At 64.6% G+C, this 21790-nt stretch overlaps 2 protein-coding genes across 2 annotated transcripts; one reads left to right on the top strand and one right to left on the bottom strand.

Moving 5' to 3' along the window:
- Positions 1–998: 998 nt before the first annotated feature.
- On the bottom strand, positions 999–8972 carry SNCB (synuclein beta). Its single transcript, XM_030573235.1, has 6 exons — positions 8669–8972; positions 8205–8335; positions 5715–5753; positions 5230–5348; positions 2756–2845; positions 999–1680 (listed from the first exon to the last, which is right to left on the bottom strand). Exons 2-6 carry the CDS (start codon positions 8323–8325, stop codon positions 1651–1653), a joined length of 399 nt encoding a protein of 132 aa, XP_030429095.1. The 5' UTR covers positions 8326–8335; positions 8669–8972; the 3' UTR covers positions 999–1650.
- Positions 8324–14977, top strand: EIF4E1B (eukaryotic translation initiation factor 4E family member 1B). Its single transcript, XM_030572410.1, has 7 exons — positions 8324–8453; positions 10665–10983; positions 13077–13172; positions 13583–13646; positions 13898–14011; positions 14380–14519; positions 14792–14977. The coding sequence occupies exons 1-7, from the start codon at positions 8324–8326 to the stop codon at positions 14904–14906; spliced, it is 978 nt and encodes a 325-aa protein (XP_030428270.1). The 3' UTR covers positions 14907–14977.
- Positions 14978–21790: the final 6813 nt, after the last annotated feature.

Genomic DNA, 21790 nt, shown 5'->3' with positions numbered 1-21790 from the left:
CTGGCTGGCGGGTTCCTGGGCAGCCTGGCAGCAGCCATGAAACCCCCGAGGGCCTCTGGTGATTCCTCTGGCCAGACCCTCTCCCTGAGCCCTTCACGGGAGTGTGTAACTCCAGCCACGGGGCAAAGGCAGGGCCTCGGTGCTCCAGGACTCCTGGGTTCTGGGCCTGGATCACTGTCATGCTCAGCATGGCACTGCATGGCCTCATGCCTGCCGCTCCCCCTCCCTTACGCAGACGGGTAAGGCCACCTGCTTCCTAGGGGCCATGCACTCCCTGCACTTACAGCCCTTGGAGCCTGGCCCCTGCCCTGTGGGAGCTGGGACCCATGGGGACAGGGGCAGGGGGCAGAGCCAGCCCCCCAGTGTGCACCTGGTCAGGCCCTTCCCCCTAGAGCAGCTGCCCATGGGGCCTCGTTGAGCCAGCCCCAGCCCCTGTCCCCACGCACTAGCCATGGGCTCTGCCTAGTGCTGGAGCAAAGTGCCCAGGAGTGGGATCCCCGTGGGTTGGGCTGAGGGGACCCTGCAGGGTGCAGACTGCATGTGCCACCAGGGGGTGCTCAGAGGCTGCAGTGCACCTGGGGCTGCCAGCACAAGGTGGGGGCTGATCCCCAGGCCTGCAATGCCGGGGAGTGGGGGGAGCTGCAGCTGCTGGGATTTTTCTCCCACCTGGGGGGGGGGGTTTGCTGAGTGTGTGCAGTGAGCTGAGGATGGGTGCCTAGGGGGAGTGCTGTGCCCACTCCAGCTGTGGGGCAGTGGGGCTATCCCTGGCTCCAGAGTCTGGGGGTCTCCGAGTCAGTCTCCCCCCTGCTCTCCAGGGAGAAGGCCTGGGGTGGGCATGTCCCTTAGGGGCTGGGCTGAGCCCAAACGCCCCTGGCTGGAGGGAAGTGGCTGCCCCCCCTCCTGGGTGTGACCCCATGTCCAGCCCTGTGGGTTACACTCTGCAGAGTGGCTCTGACCCCCCCCCCCCCAGCCTGGGAACCAGAGACCCGCACCAGCAGTGACAGACAAGAGCTGGCTTTATTCACCGGCGGGGCGGCTGTGTCACTGGCAGCTGCCCGGCATTGACACGGGGGGGAGGGATCCATGCCACATCACAACACAGCATCGGGGGGGGGTTCTTATTGGGGTGTTTGGAGAGCACAGACACAACAGTCGCACCAGGGGAGGAGGGGGTGTCACAAGGGCATAAATGATCCATCAGAATATCAAAAACAGTTCCACGAGGACGGGTGCGAATCACCAGGAGGCGCGTGCAAGCAAATGTACAGCAGCCCTGGGGGCGCATGCCACACCAGGACTCCTACCGGCCGGGCCGCTCGGCTCAACTAAACATGCTGCGGACGGACACGGGGCCAGCCGGGCTTATGGCGCTGGGAGGGATGCAGGGCGATAAGCCGGGCCTGGGACACCGCTCCGGGCGGCTGCAGGACGACGAGTTTCTCTTAACACTACAAGACACGACACAGCAACGCAGCCTCCAGCGAGGCCCCTAGCAGCAGGGCTGCAGGAAGAACTTGTGACTTAATGGGACGGAGGGTCCTCGCCATCGCCCCCTGCGCTGGCACCTGCCGGGGGAGAAGCCGGGGAGGGGCACGAGGGGGCATTGTCATTATTGTGCTGCTGGTGGAGGTGGCGAGGTGAGCATGGCCATTACGCCTCCGGCTTGTACTCCTGATAGTCCTGCAGGGAAGAGAGACCAGGATGAGTGAGCCGGTGATGGCGTGATGCCAGGCCACCCGGCACGGCCTCCCCGCCGGGGAGTGGCCTGGGCAGCAGCTCCCCAAGCTTCGGTGCTCGGGCCTGGCATAGGGCTGCCCAACAGAGCCCTCGGGCTGGGACACAGCCTCACTCCGTGTGGGGCTGTGGCCCTGGCTGCATTGCCAGAAGCCTTTGTGCCAGGCTGCACCCCTCACCTTCCCCCCAATCTGCACCAAGGCTGTGGACCCAGCTGGCCCAGTCCCAGTGCAGGGGAGAGCGGCCTCAGGGCTGCTCCAAATGGTTCCTAGGCTGCCCATGGAGCTGAGACCCGCCAGGCACAGAATGCTCTGATGGTGCCAGGGGCTGCTTTGGGGCCACGATGCCAGCACTGGGCAGTGCCCACCATTGGGGCATTTCCTCAGCCTAGCAGGCTTGTAGTCACATGGGTGACAACTGCCCCAGCGCAGACTGCCCCGACCTGGGGCTGTGAACAGGCCTGGCACCTCCCCTCTCCAAGACAGCAGGCTGTGGTGTGAGCTGGGGGCGCATGGGGAGGCCCCACTAGGCTCAGCCTGACATCATCCCCCAGCCGACCAGGTGTTACCAAGTGCATTGGGTGGGACAATCCCACAGTGCAGAGCAGCCGGGGAACAGCCACAGAGATCCGCAGCCCCCCTGGGCCCTGCCATGCCAAGAACTCCTGACTCGGTGAGGGGCATGGGGCTGGGCTCCCGTCCCTGCTCCCATGGGTCACATGGGAGTGAGCTCAGGGCAGGCCGCAGGGCCACTTCCAGTGCCCCAGGAGTCTGACCGCCTGGCCTGGCCCCTGACCTGAGCATGTCTGGGGAGGGGTCTCTGCACCCTGGGCACCAGGGACACTGGGCCGTACAGGGCCCAGGCAGAAGGGCTGCAGCTGCTGTGGGCCCAGGGCCTGGTGCTGGGCACCAGCGTGGCTGGGAGAGAGTCAGCTCTTTGTGGCTGGTGCCATGGGCCAGGTCAGCCCATCCCCTGGGCATCCGGGCTCCTGCTCTGCAGAATCGGCCCCACCCAGCCGTACCTGGGGCGGCTCCTCGTAGTTCTCACTCTCTGGCTCTAGCAGAGGCTCGATCAGCGGCTCCTCCACAGCCTCCTGCCCGACCTCCTCAGGCTGCAGGGGAGAGGGGGGCATCAGGGGCAGGCCGGGCTCACTGGCTCGTGCAGGAGACAGAGCCAGCTCCCTGAGGGACCCCACTGCCCCCCCAAGGAACCCATGGACTGGCCCTGCCCCTGCCCGTCCCCCTCCCCCCATCCCCACCTGCCTCCAGGTCCCCGCAGCCCTGAGCTTGGCTGGCTGGGGGGGCAGCTGGGTCCTGCCCACGCTGCTGCAAGGACTGGGGAGCAGGGGGGCTGGGTCATTGGGAGGAGCCAGGCTGCCCCACACTGGCCTGTGTGACAGGTTTGGGCTCCTCAGCCCAGGGGCAGTGCCCCTCACAGCCGGGGGGGGCAGCTCCACCTGGCTGCTGGGCCTGTGCAGAGCCCCCTGCCTGCCCCCTCAGGCTCACAGCCCCTGCCCCTGGGGGCAGCTCAGGCTGCGCCATCTGGGCTCAGCTCGGCCCCAGCAATTGGCCTGGCGCAGCCACATCCTCTGCTGCCCTCCCCTCGGAGCTGCCCGCTGCCGTGGCCTCATTGTTTCAGCTGTTCTATTTTCGGATAAGCTGGAAGCAAACGGCTCATTGTGGCAACTCGGCTTGTGAAGACTGCAGCTGTCGGGCACCTCACGGCTCGCACGGCTCCGCTGAGAGCAGCCATGGCAGTGCACATCCCCTGCACAGCCTTGTACATGCACGCCCATGTCCCCTGCATGTACACGCACCCCCCCACGCACGGCCTCATGCACGCACGTTCACGTCCCTACACATCCCTGCATGTACGGGCCCCCCCGCACGGCCTCATGCACGCACGTACGCGTCCCTACACATCCCTGCATGTACACCCACCCCCCACGCACGGCCTCATGCACGCACGCACACGCCCCTACACATCCCTGCATGTACACGCACCCCCACGCACGGCCTCATGCACGCACGTGCGCGTCCCTACACATCCCTGCATGTACACCCACCCCCCACGCATGGCCTCATGCACTCATGCACATGTCCCTACACATCCCTGCATGTACACTCACCCCCCACGCACGGCCTCATGCACGCACGCACACGTCCCTACACACCCCTGCATGTACACGCACCCCCTCATGCACGCACGCACACGTCCCTACACATCCCTGCATGTACAGGCACCCCACGTATGGCCTCATGCACGCACGCACACGTCTCTACACATCCCTGCATGCACACCCCCACACATGGCCTCATGCACGCACGCACACGTCCCTACACATCCCTGCATGTACACCCCCATGCATGGCCTCATTCATGCACGTACACGTCCCTACACATCCCTGCATGTACACGCGCCCCCACGCATGGCCTCATTCATGCACGCACACGTCCCTACACATCCCTGCATGTACACCCACCCTCCCCACGCACGGCCTCATGCACGCACGCACACGTCCCTACACATCCCTGCATGTACACGCACCCCCACGCATGGCCTCATGCACGCACACATGTCCCTACACATCCCTGCATGTACACGCACCCAACCACGCACGGCCTTGTACACGCACGCCCATGTCCCCTGCATGTACACGCACCCCCCCACGCACGACCTCATGCACACACGCACATGTCCCTACACATCCCATGTACACACCCTTCCACACACATGCGTCCATGTACATACATCCCTGCACTCGTCCATGCATGCAGCCCCCCATCTCCACCCGCCTGTGTGCGGATCCCAGCACACCCCTTAGGTACCCACTGTGCACACCACGTGCCCCCTCAGCAATCCCTTTCCAGCCAGCGGCAGTGCCGGCCTGGCCTTGACGGGTGAGTCCCCCACTGAGGGAAGAGCCACTGGCTCCTCCTGCTGCTCCCCACCTGGCCAGGCCTCACTCAGCTGGCTACAGGGGAAGCCAAAGTAGCTGCATTGAGGGTCTCGGTGTCCGCGAGCGGCTGGACAGCCTGGCCGGGGCTCAGCCCTCACCCTGCTGTGCCTGGCTGGGCTCCGAGAGGGCACCTGGGCCTAGCAGGAGGAGGCAGCGAGGGGTCAGAGCCTGAGCCAGGAACGAGCGGACACAGCAGCACCCAGAGCTGCAGTGAGGTGTCTGGGGGAAGCTGGTGAGAACTGGCCAGAGTTGGGAGCCTGAGAAGTGGGGGGCTGGAGCGGGAGGGTGGATCCCCTGAGCAGGGACGGGGAGGCAGAGGAGGATGGGAAACCGGCTTTTGGGGTATTACTGCCACTGTGCCCAGGGTGAGGGTGTATCAGACCCTGAGATGATGTTCCTCTCATGGGCAGAAGACAGGGGAAACTGAGGCAGGTGCACTGGGCAGGGCCTGAGAGCCACCCTGTGGATGTGGCTGCGGGACGCCCCTTGTCCCTCTGGAGAGGCTGCACCCCCCAGCTCGCTGTAGGGACACTCACCTTCAGGTCAGTGGGGAACTCCTCCTTCTTGACCAGGCCCGTGGCGGCCGCGATGTTCCCGGCCCCTGAGATGACGGCCTCCCCCAGCTGGGACGCCTGCTCCTTGGTCTTCTCAGCCACTGAAAAAGGCAGGCGGAGCCGCGTAACAGTGCCCAGCTGGGGGGCCCCTCGGCTGCCAGGCAGGGCCTGGCTGGGGCTAGCGCTTGGGGGGCCTGGCTCCTGGGCCTGTGCTCACACTACTAGCCCCGGAAAGGCACCTCCCCTCCAAAGCCCTGCATTGCCCTGTGGGGCAGACTCAGCCCTCCCCCCGTCAGGCCGGGCTCACCCCAGTGTGGGGCCATGGGCCAGCAGCTCGGAAGCCCGTGTTCTGGCCCCCGTTACATAACGGGCTTTAGGCTGGTGACATCGCAGCCCCCGATTAGCCTGAGCTCGTTAGAGCAGCCACCCACGCGTGGCGCTGGACCGGGGGATAGAGCAGCTGGTACCTGAGGTGACGCCTTGCACCACGCCTTGGGTTTTGCTTCCTAGAGAGAGCGAGAGAGGGGGGGTTAGAGGGGCTGGTGCCAGGCGGGGCCATCAGGGGCTGCCCGCGGAGGGACTGTGATGTCTGGACAGGCATGTGGGGCCAAGCTCTGGCTGCAGCTGCACAGCACGGGGCTCCACTGCATGGCTCTGCTGATGCACTGTGACCCGAGCCTGCACCCCTGCGCTCCCAGCCCCGCGGCTCCCTCGCTGACCCACGCAGTGCACACCAGGCCGGCTTCCATCAGCACCTCCTCATACTGCCCTCCGACACATGCAACCCCCTCACCCCAGGTCTCTCCTTCAAGAGGCTGGCATCTCCCTGGCGATACCCCATGGGGAGGTGGGGGGGCAGGTTGGGGGGTTCCTGGCTGTCCCAGGGGTGCCCTGCACACGTGGTCTCTACACCCAGCAGTGGGGCATGGGGGGAGCATGCTGCAGTGAATAAAGCAGACTCAGAGCTGACATTGCCAGGGAGGCAGCTGGGGTCTGCCGAGGACTCACCACCCTCTGCTCTGGGGTGGAGGCTGCTGCAAGGAGGAATCGTTGGGGTGGGAAGGGGAGAGCCATGGGGAAAGGGGCTCCGTGGGGAGGGGGGGCAGGCGGGCGCGTTGCAAAGCCAGTGCTGGCGGACCCAAGGCAGCACCGCAGGACAGTGGCCTCTGGGCTGGGCAGGGCTGGGGGCAGTTTCAGAGCAGAGAGCAGTCCAGGCAGGCAGAGTACAGAGACCAGGCTGTGATGCTCAGCCAGGGCTCCAGGGAGCGTCCAGCCACGGCATGAGACAGGCCCCGTACGGAGCCGCTCGGAGCAGACGGGCATCCTGGGTGCCCGCTGCAGTGAAGCTGGAGCTGCAGGCAGGGCCGGCTTTAAGCCGATTCCCCCGAATCGGGACCCGTGCTCAAGAGGGCCCCGTACCTTAGGAGTCTTTTTAATATATAATTTTTTTACTGACCCGGCGGTGGAGGGGGGGTCCGCTCCAGGGCTTTGGCGGCATTTCGGTTGGGGGGGAGGTGTCCGCTCTGGGGCTTCGGCAGCCTTTCACTGGCGGGGGGTCCTTCGGTGCCACGGAAGCCCCAGAGCAGACCCACCGCTGCCAAAGTGCCACCAAAGCCCCGGATCTCCGCCGGGTATTCAAATCGGGCCCCGCCCTTCATAAAGCCACCCTGGTTGCAGGGGCAGGTTTGCTGTGAAACTGATTCAAAGCCTGGGGGAAGTGGAGAAGCTTGAGCAAGACCCACAGGGAGCGCTGCCCTCCCGAGGCTGAGGAGCCCAGATTCCACCCAGCACGGACACTTCAGGGATGCCATCTGGTGGGTGCGGTGGGATTCTGCTCGCGCCCAGCATGAGGACAGCCTCAGCGCACATGGAGGGGCCAGGGCAGTGCCCAGGAGGTGCTGTGCTGGCCTGGCAGAGGCTGCCCTCCAACAGGAGGCAGCCAAATGTGGCATCTGTGGGAAGAGGACGTGAGGGAATGCAGGGTCCCCACTGCCCTGGGTCCGAGGCTGGGCGGGAGGAGGTCTAGCGCAGCAGGGAGTCACTTACAACGTCTGACATCCGCACGCAGACTCAGGCTGCCCTGACACGTGACTACACTGGGAGCAATCCCGTGGGCATCGAGGGGCACTGTCCTCACAAGCTGGGAATCCCAGCTCGCCCCAGGAGTTAGTAACGGATTCACAGGGCAGGCTGTGATAGATTGGGGCAAGCCCAGGCTTTGCCAGGTCACACAGGGTAGCAGAAACGTCAGGGTAAAGAGCAAAGCGTTAGCACCATTAGCACATCACAGCACACCCAGGGCTTGTTAGCATCTCCAGGTCAGAGACCCCTGGGCAGGGGGACCAGAACCTCAGTGCCAATGTCCAGCAGAATCCTCGAGCCAGAGACAACAAACACTGGGCTAAGAGACACAACAGCTGAATGCCTGAGTTTGCCAAGAGCCTGCGACCATAGCTGTGAAAGGGGAACTACCCTGGACAGCGCAATTCGAAGGCCAATCTCTCTGGGGGACCCTGCCAACCCTGCCCTACTCCTCAGCTGCTGGGGTGCCTATGGGGGAAGAAATGGACCCCTGCAGTTCCCAAGGGGGGTGGCCTGGGGCCGTGGTGCAGGGATGGAGGTTCTGCAGTGACCAGGCACGTGCTCTGGCATTGCACTGGGGACGGCAGGTCCATGGGCCCCCTTGGAGGTGAGGGCAGCTGTGGGTCACGTTCCAGGGTCTGGGACCCCCTGGCTCTGGCGTCCTGCCCTTCGCCCAGGGCTGAATCTCCCCCCCCCACTCCCAGCCCCGGCGCCTGGGATCAGCCTGGCCTGCTGCTCCCAGCTGCTGGCAGGGTGGGGAGTCCCCGGGCCCCCCAGGGCTGGATGCAGGCACCGCGGGCGGGGCGTGGGCAGCGCCTCCCCACCTGCCCGTCTATCGCCCCCCAGCCCGGGGTGCCCGGCCCCCGCAGCCTTACCCATGTAGAGCACCCCCTCCTTGGTCTTCTCCGCAGCCTCCGCCACCCCCTGCTTGGTCTTCTCCGCCGCAGCGACCACCCCCTCCTTGGCCTTGGACAAGCCCTTCATGAACGCGTCCATGGCGGCGGCTCTGCATGGAGACAGACCCGCAAGATGGCTCCGGGAGCCCCCCCCGTGCCAGGGCAGCCCGGGCACAGCTGCCCCCCCCCGGCGCAGGGAGCGGCTCCTCCCGGGCGCACCCCCGCCTGGTGCCGCTCTGGGATCGGCACGGACCGACCTGGTTCCGAGCCCAGCGCCCCAGATCTCGGCTCCCCCCGCCGGCTCCGTGCCCTTGAAACGCAGGAGGGATGCTAAGAACTGGCGCGGGGGGGGGCAGCCCCGGAGCAGGGGCACAAGCCAGGCAGCTCCCGGGGGACGGGAGGGTCCCTGCTGCGGGCCATGCCCCCCCCGGGCCGTCTCTCACCTGCAATCGGCGATGGCGCTGGGCTCGGGCGGCTCAGCGCGGCTCTGCCATGGAGCGCTTCGCCCTGCTGAATATTGCGCTGCGCCGGCCGCCCTACAGCCGCGGGCGAGGGGATTTCATCAGCAGCGCGCACGCTGCGCTGCGCTGCGCCGCGCCTCCTCGCTGCCCGCATGAACTGGGACCCCTGCGCCGGTCCCCTGCCTGGCTCCTGCGGGGGCGGGGGGACAGGGACTCTAGCGGCAGCTCGGGAGGAAGGGGGGCTCCCCACTCCACACACCATGTGGCTGCGGGGAGGTGGGATGGCTGCGCTCAAGGGATGCAGGGAACGCAGTGGGGCAGGGCTGGATGGGGCAGGGAGTGCAGTGGGGCAGGGCTGGGGCAGGGAGTGCAGTGGGGCAGGGTTAGGGGGATGCAGGGACCACAGTGGGGCCGGGCTGGATGGGGCAGGGAGCTCAGTGGGGCAGGGCTGGATGGGGCAGGGAGCACAGTGGGGCAGGGCTGGATGGGACGGGGCTGAGGGGATGCAGGGAGCACAGTGAGGCAGGGCTGAGGGATGCAGGGAGCACAGTGGGGCAGGGCTGGGGCAGGGAGTGCAGTGGGGCAAGGTTAGGGGGATGCAGGGACCACAGTGGGGCCGGGCTGGATGGGGCAGGGCTGGATGGGGTAGGGCTGAGGGGATGCAGGGAGCGCAGTGGGGCAGGGCTGGATGGGGCAGGGAGCACAGTGGGGCAGGACTGGATGGGACAGGGCTGAGGGGATGCAGGGAGCACCGTGGGGCAGGGCTGAGGGGATTGCAGGGAGTGCAGTGGGGCAGGGCTGGGGCAAGCAGAGCAGTGGGACAGGGCTGGGGGTATGCAGGGAGCGTAGTGGGATAGGGAAAGGGGGGCTGCAGGAGGGGCAGGGATAACCCACAGGCTTGGCCCTTGTGCAGCCCCCCCACGGCCCCAGGGTGTGACTCAGATGGGGAGCAAGGGGCCCCTGGTGCCCGCAGCCCCAGATGGAGGCAGGGCCAGGGCAGCATGTCCCTTTGCCCCCCACATGCATTCTGCTTGGGGCTGGTGGGGCTGCTCGGGAAATCAGAGCCAGGGCTGCACAATGCACAGCCCTGGGGCAGGAGAGACCCTACCGCCCCCTCGTGGGTGCCCATGAACTGCGGCCAGGACCCTGGGAGCTCCAGCGGCTGGGGTCAGAGGTCAGCATCGCAAGGTGATTACAGCTGGGCCTTTAAGAGTCTGGGTTCCAGATAAAAAGAGCCCTGCGGGGGTGGGCCCTACTCAGGGAAGATGGCTGCAGCTGAGATGGTGAGTTGCACCATGGGTGCCTGGCTGCTCTGAGCCCTGCCTGGAGCTCCCCCTCCAGCCTGAGGTGCCAGCCCCTGGGCATGTGTGGGGAGCCAGGGCCTGGCTCTGCTGTGTTTGTAGGAGACCCCAGCAGCCAGTTTAAAGTGCCCTGCTGTGGGGGAGGTGACAGGGAGGGGGCAGGATCTAGGGTGGGCTGGTGTTCCCCTGCCACTAACCCACACGTTCCTGCCCTGTGCTGGGAGGGTCCCAGCTGCTGCAGTGGTGTGATTCTGCTGGGGCCTGGGTAGGATGCTCCCTGCCGTGTGCTCTGCCCAGGGCTGTGCCAGCCCCTGGGTTAAATGGGCTCAGGTGGCTGCAGGTAGGGCCATGGCACCAGTGTGGCTGGGCAGGCTCGGCCCTACATGTCCCTGGGGGGAGAGGGAGGAATGGCTTGACACACCAGCCCTGGGGCAGGCTGTGCCTGGGGGCATGTCCCAGCCCTGCAGCAGCAGTGCTGGGGGGGCAGCAGAAGGAGGTGGGTGGGCTCAGGCTGTGGAGGAGACAACAAGCAGCAACCTCTGGACCACTGCTAAAGTAACAGAGTCCCTGTGCCCCCTGGCACTGCCAGTGCGTGGGGTGGGTTGGGTCCCGGGTAGGCTGCTGAACAGCTCTGGAGCCTGGTTCCTGCCCTGGGACATCTGTGGGCAGGTCCTGAGCCAGGGAGTCCCTGTCTCGGGGCACATGGGGCTCCGGCAGCCATGTTGTTAGTCTCTGGCCATGGGGCTGGAGCGCTCTGCACCCAGTGCTTGTGAGGCTGGCTTGGTTACTCACGGGGCTCTGCTCGCCCACCCTCTGGGGTCCCCTTGAAGCCGTCCCTGCCCTCCAGAGTCTGCAGTGCCTTGTGTCCCGCCATGCGCCTTACGCCAGTGTGTGGCAGGGGAGCGCTCTGCACAGGCGAGAGGAGCAGAGGCGGCGAAAGGCACGAAGGGAGGCGCTCGCGGCCGAGATCTTGGACAAGCATCCCCTGCAGAACAGGTACTGTCTGGGCTGGGGGGGAGGGCCTCTGGCACCCCCCCTTATTCCTGCCTGCTGCTCCACACCCTGCATGGGTCCCTCCTCCAGCGCTTTGTGCTGCTTGCCCAGGTGCTGCTGTGAAACACCCCACCCTGAGGCTAGGCTGGTGAGGTGCCCTGGGGGTGCCCTGCCCCACAGAGGTGCTGTGGGCCTGTGGTGCTTGGCCATGGCCGCAGGGCAGAGCAGGAGGTAGAGGTGGCTCAGATTGCCAGGCGGGCAGGGCCGATGCTTCCATTTAGGCAGCCTAGGCAATCGCCTAGGGTGCCAGGATTATTAGGGGGTGGCATTTTGCTGGGGGCGGGATGGCGGCAGGCGGCTCCAGTGGAGCTGCCGCAGTCATGCCTGCGGAGGGTCCCCTGGTCCCGCGGCTCCAGCGGACCCTCTCCACAGGCACGGCTGCAGCAGCTCCACCAGAGCCGCAGACCAGCGGACCCTCTCCACAGTCATGACTGCGACAGGTCCACCGGAGCCATGGGACCAGCGCGCAGGGCGGCAAAATGGCCGTGGGCCTTGGGCGCTAAAAACACTAGTGCCGGTCCTGCAGGTGGGAGCCCCCCTCAGAGACCCCCAGCTTTGGGGAAAGGCCAGGTGGGGTCCTGGACTTCAGAGGGGTCACAGAGTCCGATCATCCAGTCTGATCCCATGTGTCATCGGCCCCTAGTGTCCCCCTCTTCTTCCTCCGCCCCTGGCTCTCAACAATTGACAGGAGACCAGAATCTCCCAGCCCACAGCAGGCTGGACAGGGACAGATGGGAGGCACCGGGGGCGGGGTGGCGTGGATGGGTGAGGGGTGGCAGGGAGAGGGTTAAGTGAGACACCCCCAGATAATCCGGTGAGTGACCTGCACCCAGTGCTGCAGAGGGAGGTGACCCCCCCCGCCCCAAGGGCAGTGCCAGTCTGATCTGGGGAAATTCCTTCCTGACCCCACCCCTAGTGACCAGTCAGAGCCTGGGCGTGTCAGTGCAGCCAGCCAAGCAAGCCCTCGTGATGTGGGGAGGGGGGGACCCAGACCTGTCAGTGAAGGGGGGTGACTTGGGTTTAGTTATCTTGGCTGGGGGAGCTGGGGAATGGGGGTGTGGAGTGGCAGAGGCCTGCCTGGCTGGGTGGCCAGAGATAGTGTGTGGAAGGGGGCTGGCTGGGGGTGTGGCAGGGCTGGGTGGGCACAGGGTGTGTGGGGTGAGGGGGTGGCAGCTGGCTGCATGGGAGCTGGATGGCCAGAGGTGGGTGTTGTGGCTGGGTGGGCACAAAGGCATGTGGTGGGGGGGATGTTTGGTCACCCAGCCCCTATTGGCCCACGCAGCTGAGAGGGTGCATGGCAGGGCTGGGTGGCCGGCGGGGGGGGTGATGTCTGCTCTCGGCTGTATGGGCCCGGAGGGGGTGCGTGGCAGGGGCTGGGTGGCTGGGGGGGGGGTGATGTCTGCTCTCGGCTGTATGGGCCCGGAGGGGGTGCGTGGCAGGGGCTGGGTGGCTGGCGGGGGGTGATGTCTGCTCTCGGCTGTGTGGGCCCGGAGGGGGTGCATGGCAGGGGCTGGGTGGCCAGCGGGGGGGGGGGGGTGATGTCTGCTCTCGGCTGTGTGGGCCCGGAGAGGGTGCGTGGCAGGGGCTGGGTGGCTGGTGGGGGGGGGGGGTGATGTCTGGTCTCGGCTGTGTGGGCCCGGAGAGGGTGCGTGGCAGGGGCTGGGTGGCTGGTGGGGGGGGGGGGGTGATGTCTGCTCTCGGCTGTGTGGGCCCGGAGGGGGTGCATGGCAGGGGCTGGGTGGCCAGCGGGGGGGGAGGGGGTGTGTGTGATGTCTGCTCTCAGCTGTGTGGGCCCGGAGGGGGTGCGTGGCAGGGGCTGGGTGGCTGGTGGGGGGGGGGGGTGATGTCTGCTCTCGGCTGTGTGGGCCCGGAGGGGGTGCCTGGCAGGGGCTGGGTGGCTGGTGGGGGGCGGGGGGTGATGTCTGCTCTCGGCTGTGTGGGCCCGGAGGGGGTGCGTGGCAGGGGCTGGGTGGCTGGCGGGGGGTGATGTCTGCTCTCGGCTGTGTGGCTCTAACCTGCCATGCCCCTCCCTCCAGGTGGGCTCTTTGGTTCTTCAAAAATGACAAGAGCAAGACATGGCAGGCGAACCTGCGCCTGGTGACCAAGTTCAGCACCGTGGAGGATTTCTGGGCGTGAGTTCCCCTCGGGGCCCTGCTGCCGGGGGCAGGGTCGCTTCAACTTCTGCAGAGGGATCTTGGGGGCTCACCCATCCGAGGGGGGCAACGGCCCCCTGTGTGACCTCCTCGTAGGCAGGAGGGACTGGCTGCAGGCACAGGAGTGGCGCAGCTGGCGCATGTCCCTTGGGGGGCTAGCGTCTCCCCTGGTGTCTGCATGGGGACTTCGCTCCCGGCTGTGCCCAGGCCCTGGGTCTTGGCAGAGAGAAGTTGGGGTTCAGTGTCTCTGACCCACAGGGGTGGGTATTCACCCTGCTGGGCCCCAGCTGGTGGTTGGGGGGGGGAGGGCTCCAGGGGCTTTTGGGGGCTGCTGCACCAGATTCTTCTGTCAGCCACTAACCTGCTCTCTCCATTATGGCGCCGGGCAGGCTGTACAGCCACATCCAGCTGGCCAGCAAGCTGACATCAGGCTGTGACTACTCCCTCTTCAAGGTAAGGTCTCCCCGCCCCCCCCGGCAGTGCCCGTCCTTGCAGCCGGGGGCAACCAGGGGTGCCGAGGAGCTCGCTGGGTCTGTCTGTGCGCCAGGGCCTGGTCTGAGGGATCCTGCCCACGGGGTGTGAGACAAGCCGAGGGGCAGCATGACGCTGGGGGAAGGGGCTCAGGGTGCAGGAGAGGCTGGGGGTGACTTTGGGGAAGGCTGGCTGCTGCCTGCGCCCCTTAACTCGCCACCTCCCTGGACCAGGACGGGATCGAGCCCATGTGGGAAGACAACCGGAACAAACGGGGCGGGCGCTGGCTCATCACGCTGGCCAAGCAGCAGAGGCACACGGAGCTGGACCGCTTCTGGCTGGAGACGGTGAGTGTGAGTTGCACCACTGCGCCCTGCGCTCCCCTTGTGCCCCGTCCCGCAGGCTCTATCATGCCCCTGGCCCCGCTGTCCCTCCGAAAGGTCCCAGTGAGGACCCCTCTGCGCAGGGCGGGCTGGATACCGGACACAGCTCCCCTGGTGGGGCAGGAATCCTCGGCAGCTCCTCACGGTCAACTCTTCAGGGCCTCTCGGGTCCGGCGTGCCCGGCTTCTCCTAGGGGGCTGCCAGGTTGAGCCAGCAGCTCCCTCCTTGCCGGGGGGCAGAGTAGCGGTTTCTGAAGGGCACTGCGCTGCCCCCCTGGGGGATGAGTGCTGGCCTGGCCGCCTGGGTAACCCAGGGGCCTTCCCCCCATGCAGCTGCTGTGTCTGATTGGCGAGACGTTCGGCCCATACAGCGAGGACGTCTGCGGGGCCGTCATCAACATCCGGGCCAAGGGAGACAAGATTGCCGTCTGGACCCGAGAGGCGGAGAACCGGGATGGAGTCACTCACATTGGGTAACGTGGCTCCGATGGCTCTGCCTGGTGGGGCGGGTCTGGGCTGGGCATGGGACTCTGCAGGCCTGGCGCCGAGCAGAGCATTGCAGTGACAGCCGGGAGCTCCCCGCTGGCGCTGGGCAGGTGCTGTTCTGCATCAGTGCCTCTGGCTCCCTGCAGCAGGGCACATGGCTGGTAGGTCTCCCAAGGCTGAGGGGGACTCCCGGCTCTAGGGCCCTGGGGGCTGTGGGGGTGGGGAGGGCAGAACCCAAGAGCGCTCTCTCTCTCCCCAGACGGGTGTACAAGGAGCGCCTGGGGCTATCCCACAAGGTGGTGATCGGGTACCAGGCCCACGCAGACACGGCCACCAAGAGCGGCTCCCTCACCAAGAACAAGTTTGTGGTGTGAGCGCCGGGCTGGGCTCCTGGGACTGTGACGGCAGTGCCCTGCCGGGGTGTGGGGGGAGCGGGATGTTGAGGCTGGGGCCTTCCCCTGACGGGCTGGGCTGGGGGAGGACTCTGCCTGCTGTGGCAAGCAAGAAGTAAATTCTCATAATGCAAGTGCTGCATCCAAACACCGACTCTGTGTCTGCCTGCAAGGTGGGGGGGCTGAGCCTCGTGTCCCCACCTGCTAGTTCCAGCCCAGGACAGTCTGGGAACGTGGAGGGGGAGGGTGCATGTGGACTCCAGTGCTGAAGACACCTGGGCAGATGCCCGCTGGTGCAGGTGCACAGAGGGGAGGCTGGGCCCACCTGACATGGAGAGTGATATGCCCCCCAGCTCTGCCTGTGGGACTGCGGTCCAGCCCCCCTGCTGCTACCAGCCAGGTACCCCTTGCTGCAGCCCTGCCCTGGGGACAGCAGTGCCTGCCACCCTGAGCAGCCTGGTGCGGGGGGAGCTGCCCCATAGGGCTCCCCTCTTTCTCTCTCGGCTTCCCCTGCAGCAAGAGCCTGTGTGGGGTAGGGGGCCCTACTCTGCATGGTTGGGACTGAGTCATGCCAGGCTCCTGCTCCTTCAGGCCATGGGAGGGGACAGAGTGACAGGGCCACGTCCCCGGTGCCTGGCCCTGGCCTAGCCTGGTGGTTCCTGTGGGGTGCCTGCTGCTGGGCTTCCCGGGGTGGGACCCGGGGGGTTCGCAAAGCACCCAGGTCCACTCATGCTCTGCTGTGGGGGCACCTTGCTTAGCTCTGGATGGGTCCAGCCAGGCAGCCTGTCCCATGCCACCTCTGGGCAGTGCTGACCCAGCAGCTGAGTGGGCTGCCAGGGAGGAGCACATGACACAGATCTGCTGCCCTCCTCCATTCCCCAGAAAGAGGCCTTGATGCCTGGCAGGGGTCGAATGGGCACACGCATTCTGGGACAGGCTTGAGGGGGCAGCATGGGGGGAATCCCTCCTGGCTGAGGGGAAAGCAGAGTCCAGCTAGGCTCCCTGTGGGTGGCATTGGGAGGCTGCCTGTGGGCGAGGAGGGTAGCAGTGACTCAAGGGGCACAGCAGACAAAGGAGCGAGCCCCCCGCTGGACCCCTGCCCCAGGCTCTGGAGCACTGGCTGCCTAGTGCAGCCCCTCTGCGTGGGCCATGGGACGCAGTGTCAGTAGCTCCCCTGTCCCGGGGCCCGCTGTGGGGCCCAAACAGGGAGCAGCCCCACGGAGGAGGTGAGATGCTGCTCTGGGTTCTTGTAATCATGGACCTGGCCAGGCTCTGGCTCCCTGCGCTGGGGCTCTGGGTGCTGATGGGCCAGTGCACAGGGTGTGTGTATGTGTGTGGGCGCTGTTGTTCCCCAGGCAGCTGCAGGCTGAGCCGTCCAGTCAGTGCCTTCCCTGGGCGGGGGGGTCCAAGAGGCCTGCCCCCAGCTGCCCTTTGGGCCAGGCCAGGCTCAGCAGCCTGGAGCCAGCCGCAGCAGGGGCAGCGCTGACCTGCCTTGCGGCTTCTGGCTTCATTAAAAATGTCCGTCAAGGCGACGTCTCAGCCTAAGGCCTGCTCGGGTCTTTGCTCCTGGCCCTGCTGCGGCTCGCTGGCTGGTGCCCCTGGGCCTAGGCAGCTCTGGCAGCAGGACACAGCACAGCGCTGTTTCAAGGACCTTTCCCGAGGGCTTTCCTCAGCACTTCACAGCCCATGCAGGGAGGGACGGATCCATACGGAACCACACGAGCTCCCTATATCTACTGGGCAGCAGGGCCAGAGTCCCAGCACCACTCAGCTACCAGAGAGGCCTCCAGCAAAGACAGCCAAGGGGTTGTGGGTGAGGAGGAGCAGCAAAGGTGGGGCAAGCTTAGGCTGGGATAAAAGGGGCTGTAGGTCAGGATGGGGGAGGAGAAAAGCAGCTGAGGCTGGTCTAGAAAGGGGGGCTGTGGGATGGGAGACCTCTGGGGGAGGGCAGATTATCCCCCTCTGCCCCTCGCAGGGTTCATACATCTTCTCTGCAGTGTCCACTTCACTGGAGATGGGACTAGCTGTGCCTTGGCTCTAAACCCAGCTGGCAATTCCTCTGCCCCAGGAGCTGCCCTGCCCCCTGCACCTCAAACCCTCCCAAACCCCTGTCTTTGAGAGGCAGGAGAGGATGGGGAAACTGAGGCCCGGAGCAGGTCACCTCGCATGGCAGTGGGGCTGACTGGCCTCTCGTGCACTAATGAAAGTGAGATTGGTAGAGTTGTCACGGATCCCAGGAGCTGTGCTATGCCCCAGCGTGTGAACATACTCCTGGCTGAGCCCCAGCAGTGAGCCAACCCCCTGGGGTCCTACTCCTGCCTTGGGGTACCCCATGGCCTCACTGCCTCCTGCCAGCCCTCCTGGTTCCCTTGGCAGCACTGCTCAGTGTGTCTAGCTGAGACAGAGCCTGGTACAGCCGTGTCCCCTCCACTGGGGCTAGTGTCCCTGGCCCCCTCCCCCAGTGCTGTCACAGAGCAGGGTTTAGCAGGCAGCTGGCTGCAACACCAGCTGATGTTAGCCCAGAGCCATGACCAGCTGGTCAAGCTGCAATTCACCAGCCAACCTGGAACAAGCCAGTTCTGGGCTCTCGCTTCTTCCAGAGCCTCCCCCTTCTCCTCCCAGCCAAGGCCTTTGTTCTGGAGCTGGGATCTCCACTCACTGGCTGCCGTTGTCTCTCCAGAGGACTTGTTGACCTGGGTTAGTTGCAGCCAGTTCCTTAATGACTCTTCATTCCACCCGGCCGAGGGGGTGACACAAACACACCACGTCTCTCAGGCTGCCCTGAGAGCAGCCTTAATCCTCCTGCGCCCCAGTCATGCACAGTAGTGGGGAAACTGAGGCACCTACCAGATTCATAAACATATTACAAAAAATTCCTGCTTTGTCACATCAGGTAACCTGTAGATGTAACCGATGTCTGACTTAGCTCCCTGTGTAGCAGCGTACTGGCCTGTGGCCTGTGACACACTCCTAGGGGGATGCTGTGTGATCTTTGGATTAGTAACAGAGGCACAGTGTCGGGAAGCCTTTTTCCCCTCTGTACGTGGCGTGGCTGAGACTGATGCTGGACGCTGGGTCCAGCTCTGGTGGTCACGGTCTAAAAAGGCTGTTGAAAGATTGGATAGGGAGCAGAGAAGAGCCACAAATTTTTAGGGCTGGAAATTGCCTGGGGAGTAAGTTATAGAGCATAGGCTGGCAGGGACTGTCCCAGGGAGAAATGGCCGGGTGCTAAAGGGCTCTAACCGAGCGGAGGATGGCAGAACAGGCCCCAGTGGCTGGAAGACACAGCCAGTTGAATTCCAGTGACGAAGGTGGCACAGTTTTTCACATGTGAGTGATCAACCATTGGGACAAAGTCCCCGGGAAGTGGGGCGGGGGGGGTGTCCTCTCCATCTGGCTTTGGGTCCAGACTGGCTGCCCTGCTGGAGTGGGCACCTCAGCTGAAGCACAAGGGACTGGGTCATATCTGGGGGCCTGGGCTACACCATGCAGACCACAGCCAGGAGTCTCCTCTGGTCCCAAATCCATAAAACTATGAAAAAATCAAACCACCCTTCTGCTCTGCCCTAGGCAGAGTTCCCAGCACTTTGCAAGCAGGAGTTAAGCTCTGTCATTAGCTTCCCTCCCCTCCTTAGGGGCTGGGGGCTGGACTCTCCTGGGCTGGGTCGCTGCACCTACCTGGGCCATGTGACCCCTTGGACTGGGTGTTGGGCGGGGGGCAGGCCCCGGAGACTGGAGGTCAGGCCAGATGCTGCTTGGAAGGGAATTTCCTCTGAGTTGTGGGCAGGTTTAAGATTGACCCTCTGGTGATCAGCCCAGGAAATGCACCTGCCTGGCAGCACTTTGCTTGGCTTTGGGAACTGGAGGGCCCCGTTCAGCTCTGTAGTGTCCCTGAGACACATGCCCTACCCTGGGGAACTTGCATGGGGACACCTGGCCAGCTGCAGACCGAGCAGAATGTCTCTGGGTGGGGGGCTGGAAAGGGCCTGGCCTGAAATCCCCTCTCTGGGCTGAAGGGAGGGCTGGGACAGCCTGGACCTGGGGCTTGAAGGGCAAAAGCGCAGCCTCTGTGGGACACCACGGGTCGGGTGTTTAAGTAACTTCCAGGGAGAGCCCCCTTGGCCCAGCCATTTGGCACGTGGCCATGGGTGCACTGCCTGCCGGGGGCAGGCTGGGATACAGGGGCAGCCCTGCCAGGCGCTGCCCAGGAAATCGAGATGCTGCAGACGGGCTCATGCAATGTCCAAACGTGAGCATGCAGCTCCCTAGGCTGCTGTCCTGGGGCCCGTCTGGGCTCCGGGGGCTGCACAGCGCCCCCGTGAGACTCCTATTCTCCCTGCTGGGCTCCTGGGCCTCAGATCCTTTCTTACACACTGGGATGAGTGGGGAAGAGCTGATACTTTCTGGGTCAGCCTCGTTCTCACAAGGATCAGTGTAGCGGGAGAGGTAGATACGCTGGAAGGTAGGGACAGGGTCCAGAGGGACCTAGACAAATTAGAGGACTGGACCAAAAGAAACCTGAGGAGGTTCAACAAGGACAAGTGCAGAGTTCTGAACTTGGGACGGAAGCATCCCATTCACTGTTACAGACTAGAGACCAAATGGCCAGGCAGCAGTTCTGCAGAAAAGGACCTGGGGCTTACAGTGGACGAGAAGCTGGATGTGAGTCAGCAGTGTGCCCTCCTTGCCAAGAAGGCCAATGGCATATTGGGCTGTATAAGTAGGGGTATAGCCAGCAGATCGACGGATGTGATTATTCCTCTTTATTCGGCACTGGTGAGGCCTCAGCGGGAGTACTGCTTTCAGTTTTGGGCCCACACTACAAGAAGGATGTGGACAAATTGGAAAGAGTCCAGCGGAGGGCAATGAAAATGATTAGGGGGCTGGAGCACATGACTTACGAGGAGAGGCTGAGGGAATTGGGGTTATTTAGTCTGCAGAAGAGAAGAATGAGGGGGGATTTGATAGCTGCTTTCAGCTACCTGATAGAGGGTTCCAAAGAGGATGGATCTAGTCTGTTCTCAGTGGTGGCAGATGACAGAACAAGGAACAATGGTCTCAAGTTGCAGTGGGGGAGGTCTAGGTTGGATATTAGGAAACACTGTTTCACTAGGAGGGTGGTGAAGCACTGGAATGGGTTTCCTAGGGAGGTGGTGGAATCTCCTTCCTTAGAAGTTTTTAAGGCCCAGCTTGACAAAGCCCTGGCTGGGATGATTTAGTTGGGGATTGGTCCTGCTTTGAGCAGGGGATGGGACTAGAACCTCCTGAGGTCCCTTCCAACCCTGAGATTTGATGATTCTCTGACCCCAGCTGGGACCTGTGTGCTGGTGCATCAGACACAGACCTTGCTGCAGTGGTTCCCTGCAGCTCCCGGTTCCCTGCTAGAGCCTGGCTCCTCTTCATGCAGGGCTGGGGCTCTGGCACTCACAAAGGGGGCTGGGGCAGGGAACTGCTATGTACCCGCTGAGCGGGGGCCTACTGCCCACACACGATGCGCTGAGCCCTGCTCTGCCCTGCGAAGCACAATGATTGTGCTCTGCCCAGCAGCACTTGTGTCTCGGTGTCCAGGATGGGGCGCAGCCGGGTGCCTGAGGTCTGCTCTGCGTGTGGGTGGGAGGGGACCCAGTGACTGGCTCTGCAGGGCCCTGCCCTCTAGCAATGGTCTCTCCAGGGAGCTGGCCCAGGCGGCAGTGCCCAGGGGAGTGGAGGGGGCCAGTGGGCACAGAACTTCAGGCAAGCTGCAGTGCAGCCTGTGCCCCCTCCCCGGGCTTGGCTTGCTTTGGGAAGGAGCCGGAGAGAACCAGGAGGGCCCGATCCTGCTGGACTCCCTGTGGCACCTGGCTGGCCGGGCGCTCAGGGCTGAGCACGGGGCAGCTCCCACCGGGGGGTGGATGTGAAGCGCTGCCCCGAGCCAGTGGAGGGAGGTGGGTAGCAGTGGCCAGGCCCTGCCATGCCTGGCAAGGAGCTGCCCTTGCCAAGGCCCCGGGTCAGCTGCTGCACCAAGTACCTGCTCTTCGGCTCCAATGTCCTCTGCTGTGTTGTAATGGAGTGTGGGGTGTTAGGGCCCTGCACCCCTCTTCCTGCAATTCACCGCGACTCTCAGCCAGCCAGTAACACAGAAGGTTTTTTTAGATGACAGGAACACAGTCCCAAGCAGGGCTTGTAGGTACAACCAGGACCCCCCAGCCAGGTCCCTCTGGGGGCAAGGATCTTAGACCCTAGACTTGGGGTTCCCTGCCTCTTCCCAGCCAGCCCCAAACTGAAACCAACTGCCCCTTCCTTCTCTCCCCCTCTCCCTTTGTCCAGCTTCCCGGGCAAGGTGTCAACTCCCCCCACCTTCCTCCTGGCTCAGGTTACAGGCTCAGGTACCGTCCCTCACCTAAAGTCACCCCCTGCTCTCCCATCCCCCATGCAGACAACCCCAGTAAAAGGAAACGACATTCCCAGGTCAATCCACCCCACTCCCTACTGCATCACAGGGGTGAGCCAGGCCGGGGGCTTGTGCGCACCACGATCCTGCCGGCTGCAGCCTCCGGCTGGCCTGGCTGTGCTCCAGGCTGGGGGCAGCCGCTGGCGCCACACCGGGCTGGGGCAGGCTGGACCCTGGCACAGGGCTGGGCTGGGCTGGGGGGGTTGAACCCTGGCACCGGGATGGACCTGGGGGGGGGTCGGTCTGAGTGGGTGTCACGGAGTGGGGGAGTCCGGCCCTGCACCCCTCTTCCTGGTACTCCCAGTGACTCTTAGCCAGCCAGTAAAACAGAAGGTTTATTGGACAACAGGAACACAGATTACAGCAGGGCTTGCAGGCACAGTCAGGACCCCTCCACCGAGTCCTTCTGGGCTTTCAGGGTGCTTGGATCCTAGCT

Source organism: Gopherus evgoodei, chromosome 8, assembly GCF_007399415.2.
Source record: "Gopherus evgoodei ecotype Sinaloan lineage chromosome 8, rGopEvg1_v1.p, whole genome shotgun sequence".
NCBI lineage: Eukaryota > Metazoa > Chordata > Testudines > Testudinidae > Gopherus > Gopherus evgoodei.
Note: the sequence above shows the minus strand (reverse complement) of the source record. Positions and strands in the feature narration are given on the sequence as shown.

Bases quoted from the DNA above. Each gene is read 5' to 3' on its own strand.
- EIF4E1B (XM_030572410.1), top strand. From the start codon at position 8,324: ATGGCGGCGGCTCTGCATGGAGACAGACCCGCAAGATGGCTCCGGGAG. The intron at 8,454-10,664 runs GTGCCGCTCTGG...GCAGGTCCTGAG, and splicing joins CCCGGGCGCACCCCCGCCTG to CCAGGGAGTCCCTGTCTCGG. The intron at 13,647-13,897 runs GTAAGGTCTCCC...TCCCTGGACCAG, and splicing joins GTGACTACTCCCTCTTCAAG to GACGGGATCGAGCCCATGTG.
- SNCB (XM_030573235.1), bottom strand. From the start codon at position 8,325: ATGGACGCGTTCATGAAGGGCTTGTCCAAGGCCAAGGAGGGGGTGGTC. The intron at 5,349-5,714 runs GTACCAGCTGCT...TGCCTTTTTCAG, and splicing joins GGTGCAAGGCGTCACCTCAG to TGGCTGAGAAGACCAAGGAG. The intron at 1,681-2,755 runs GTACGGCTGGGT...TCTTCCCTGCAG, and splicing joins ACTACGAGGAGCCGCCCCAG to GACTATCAGGAGTACAAGCC.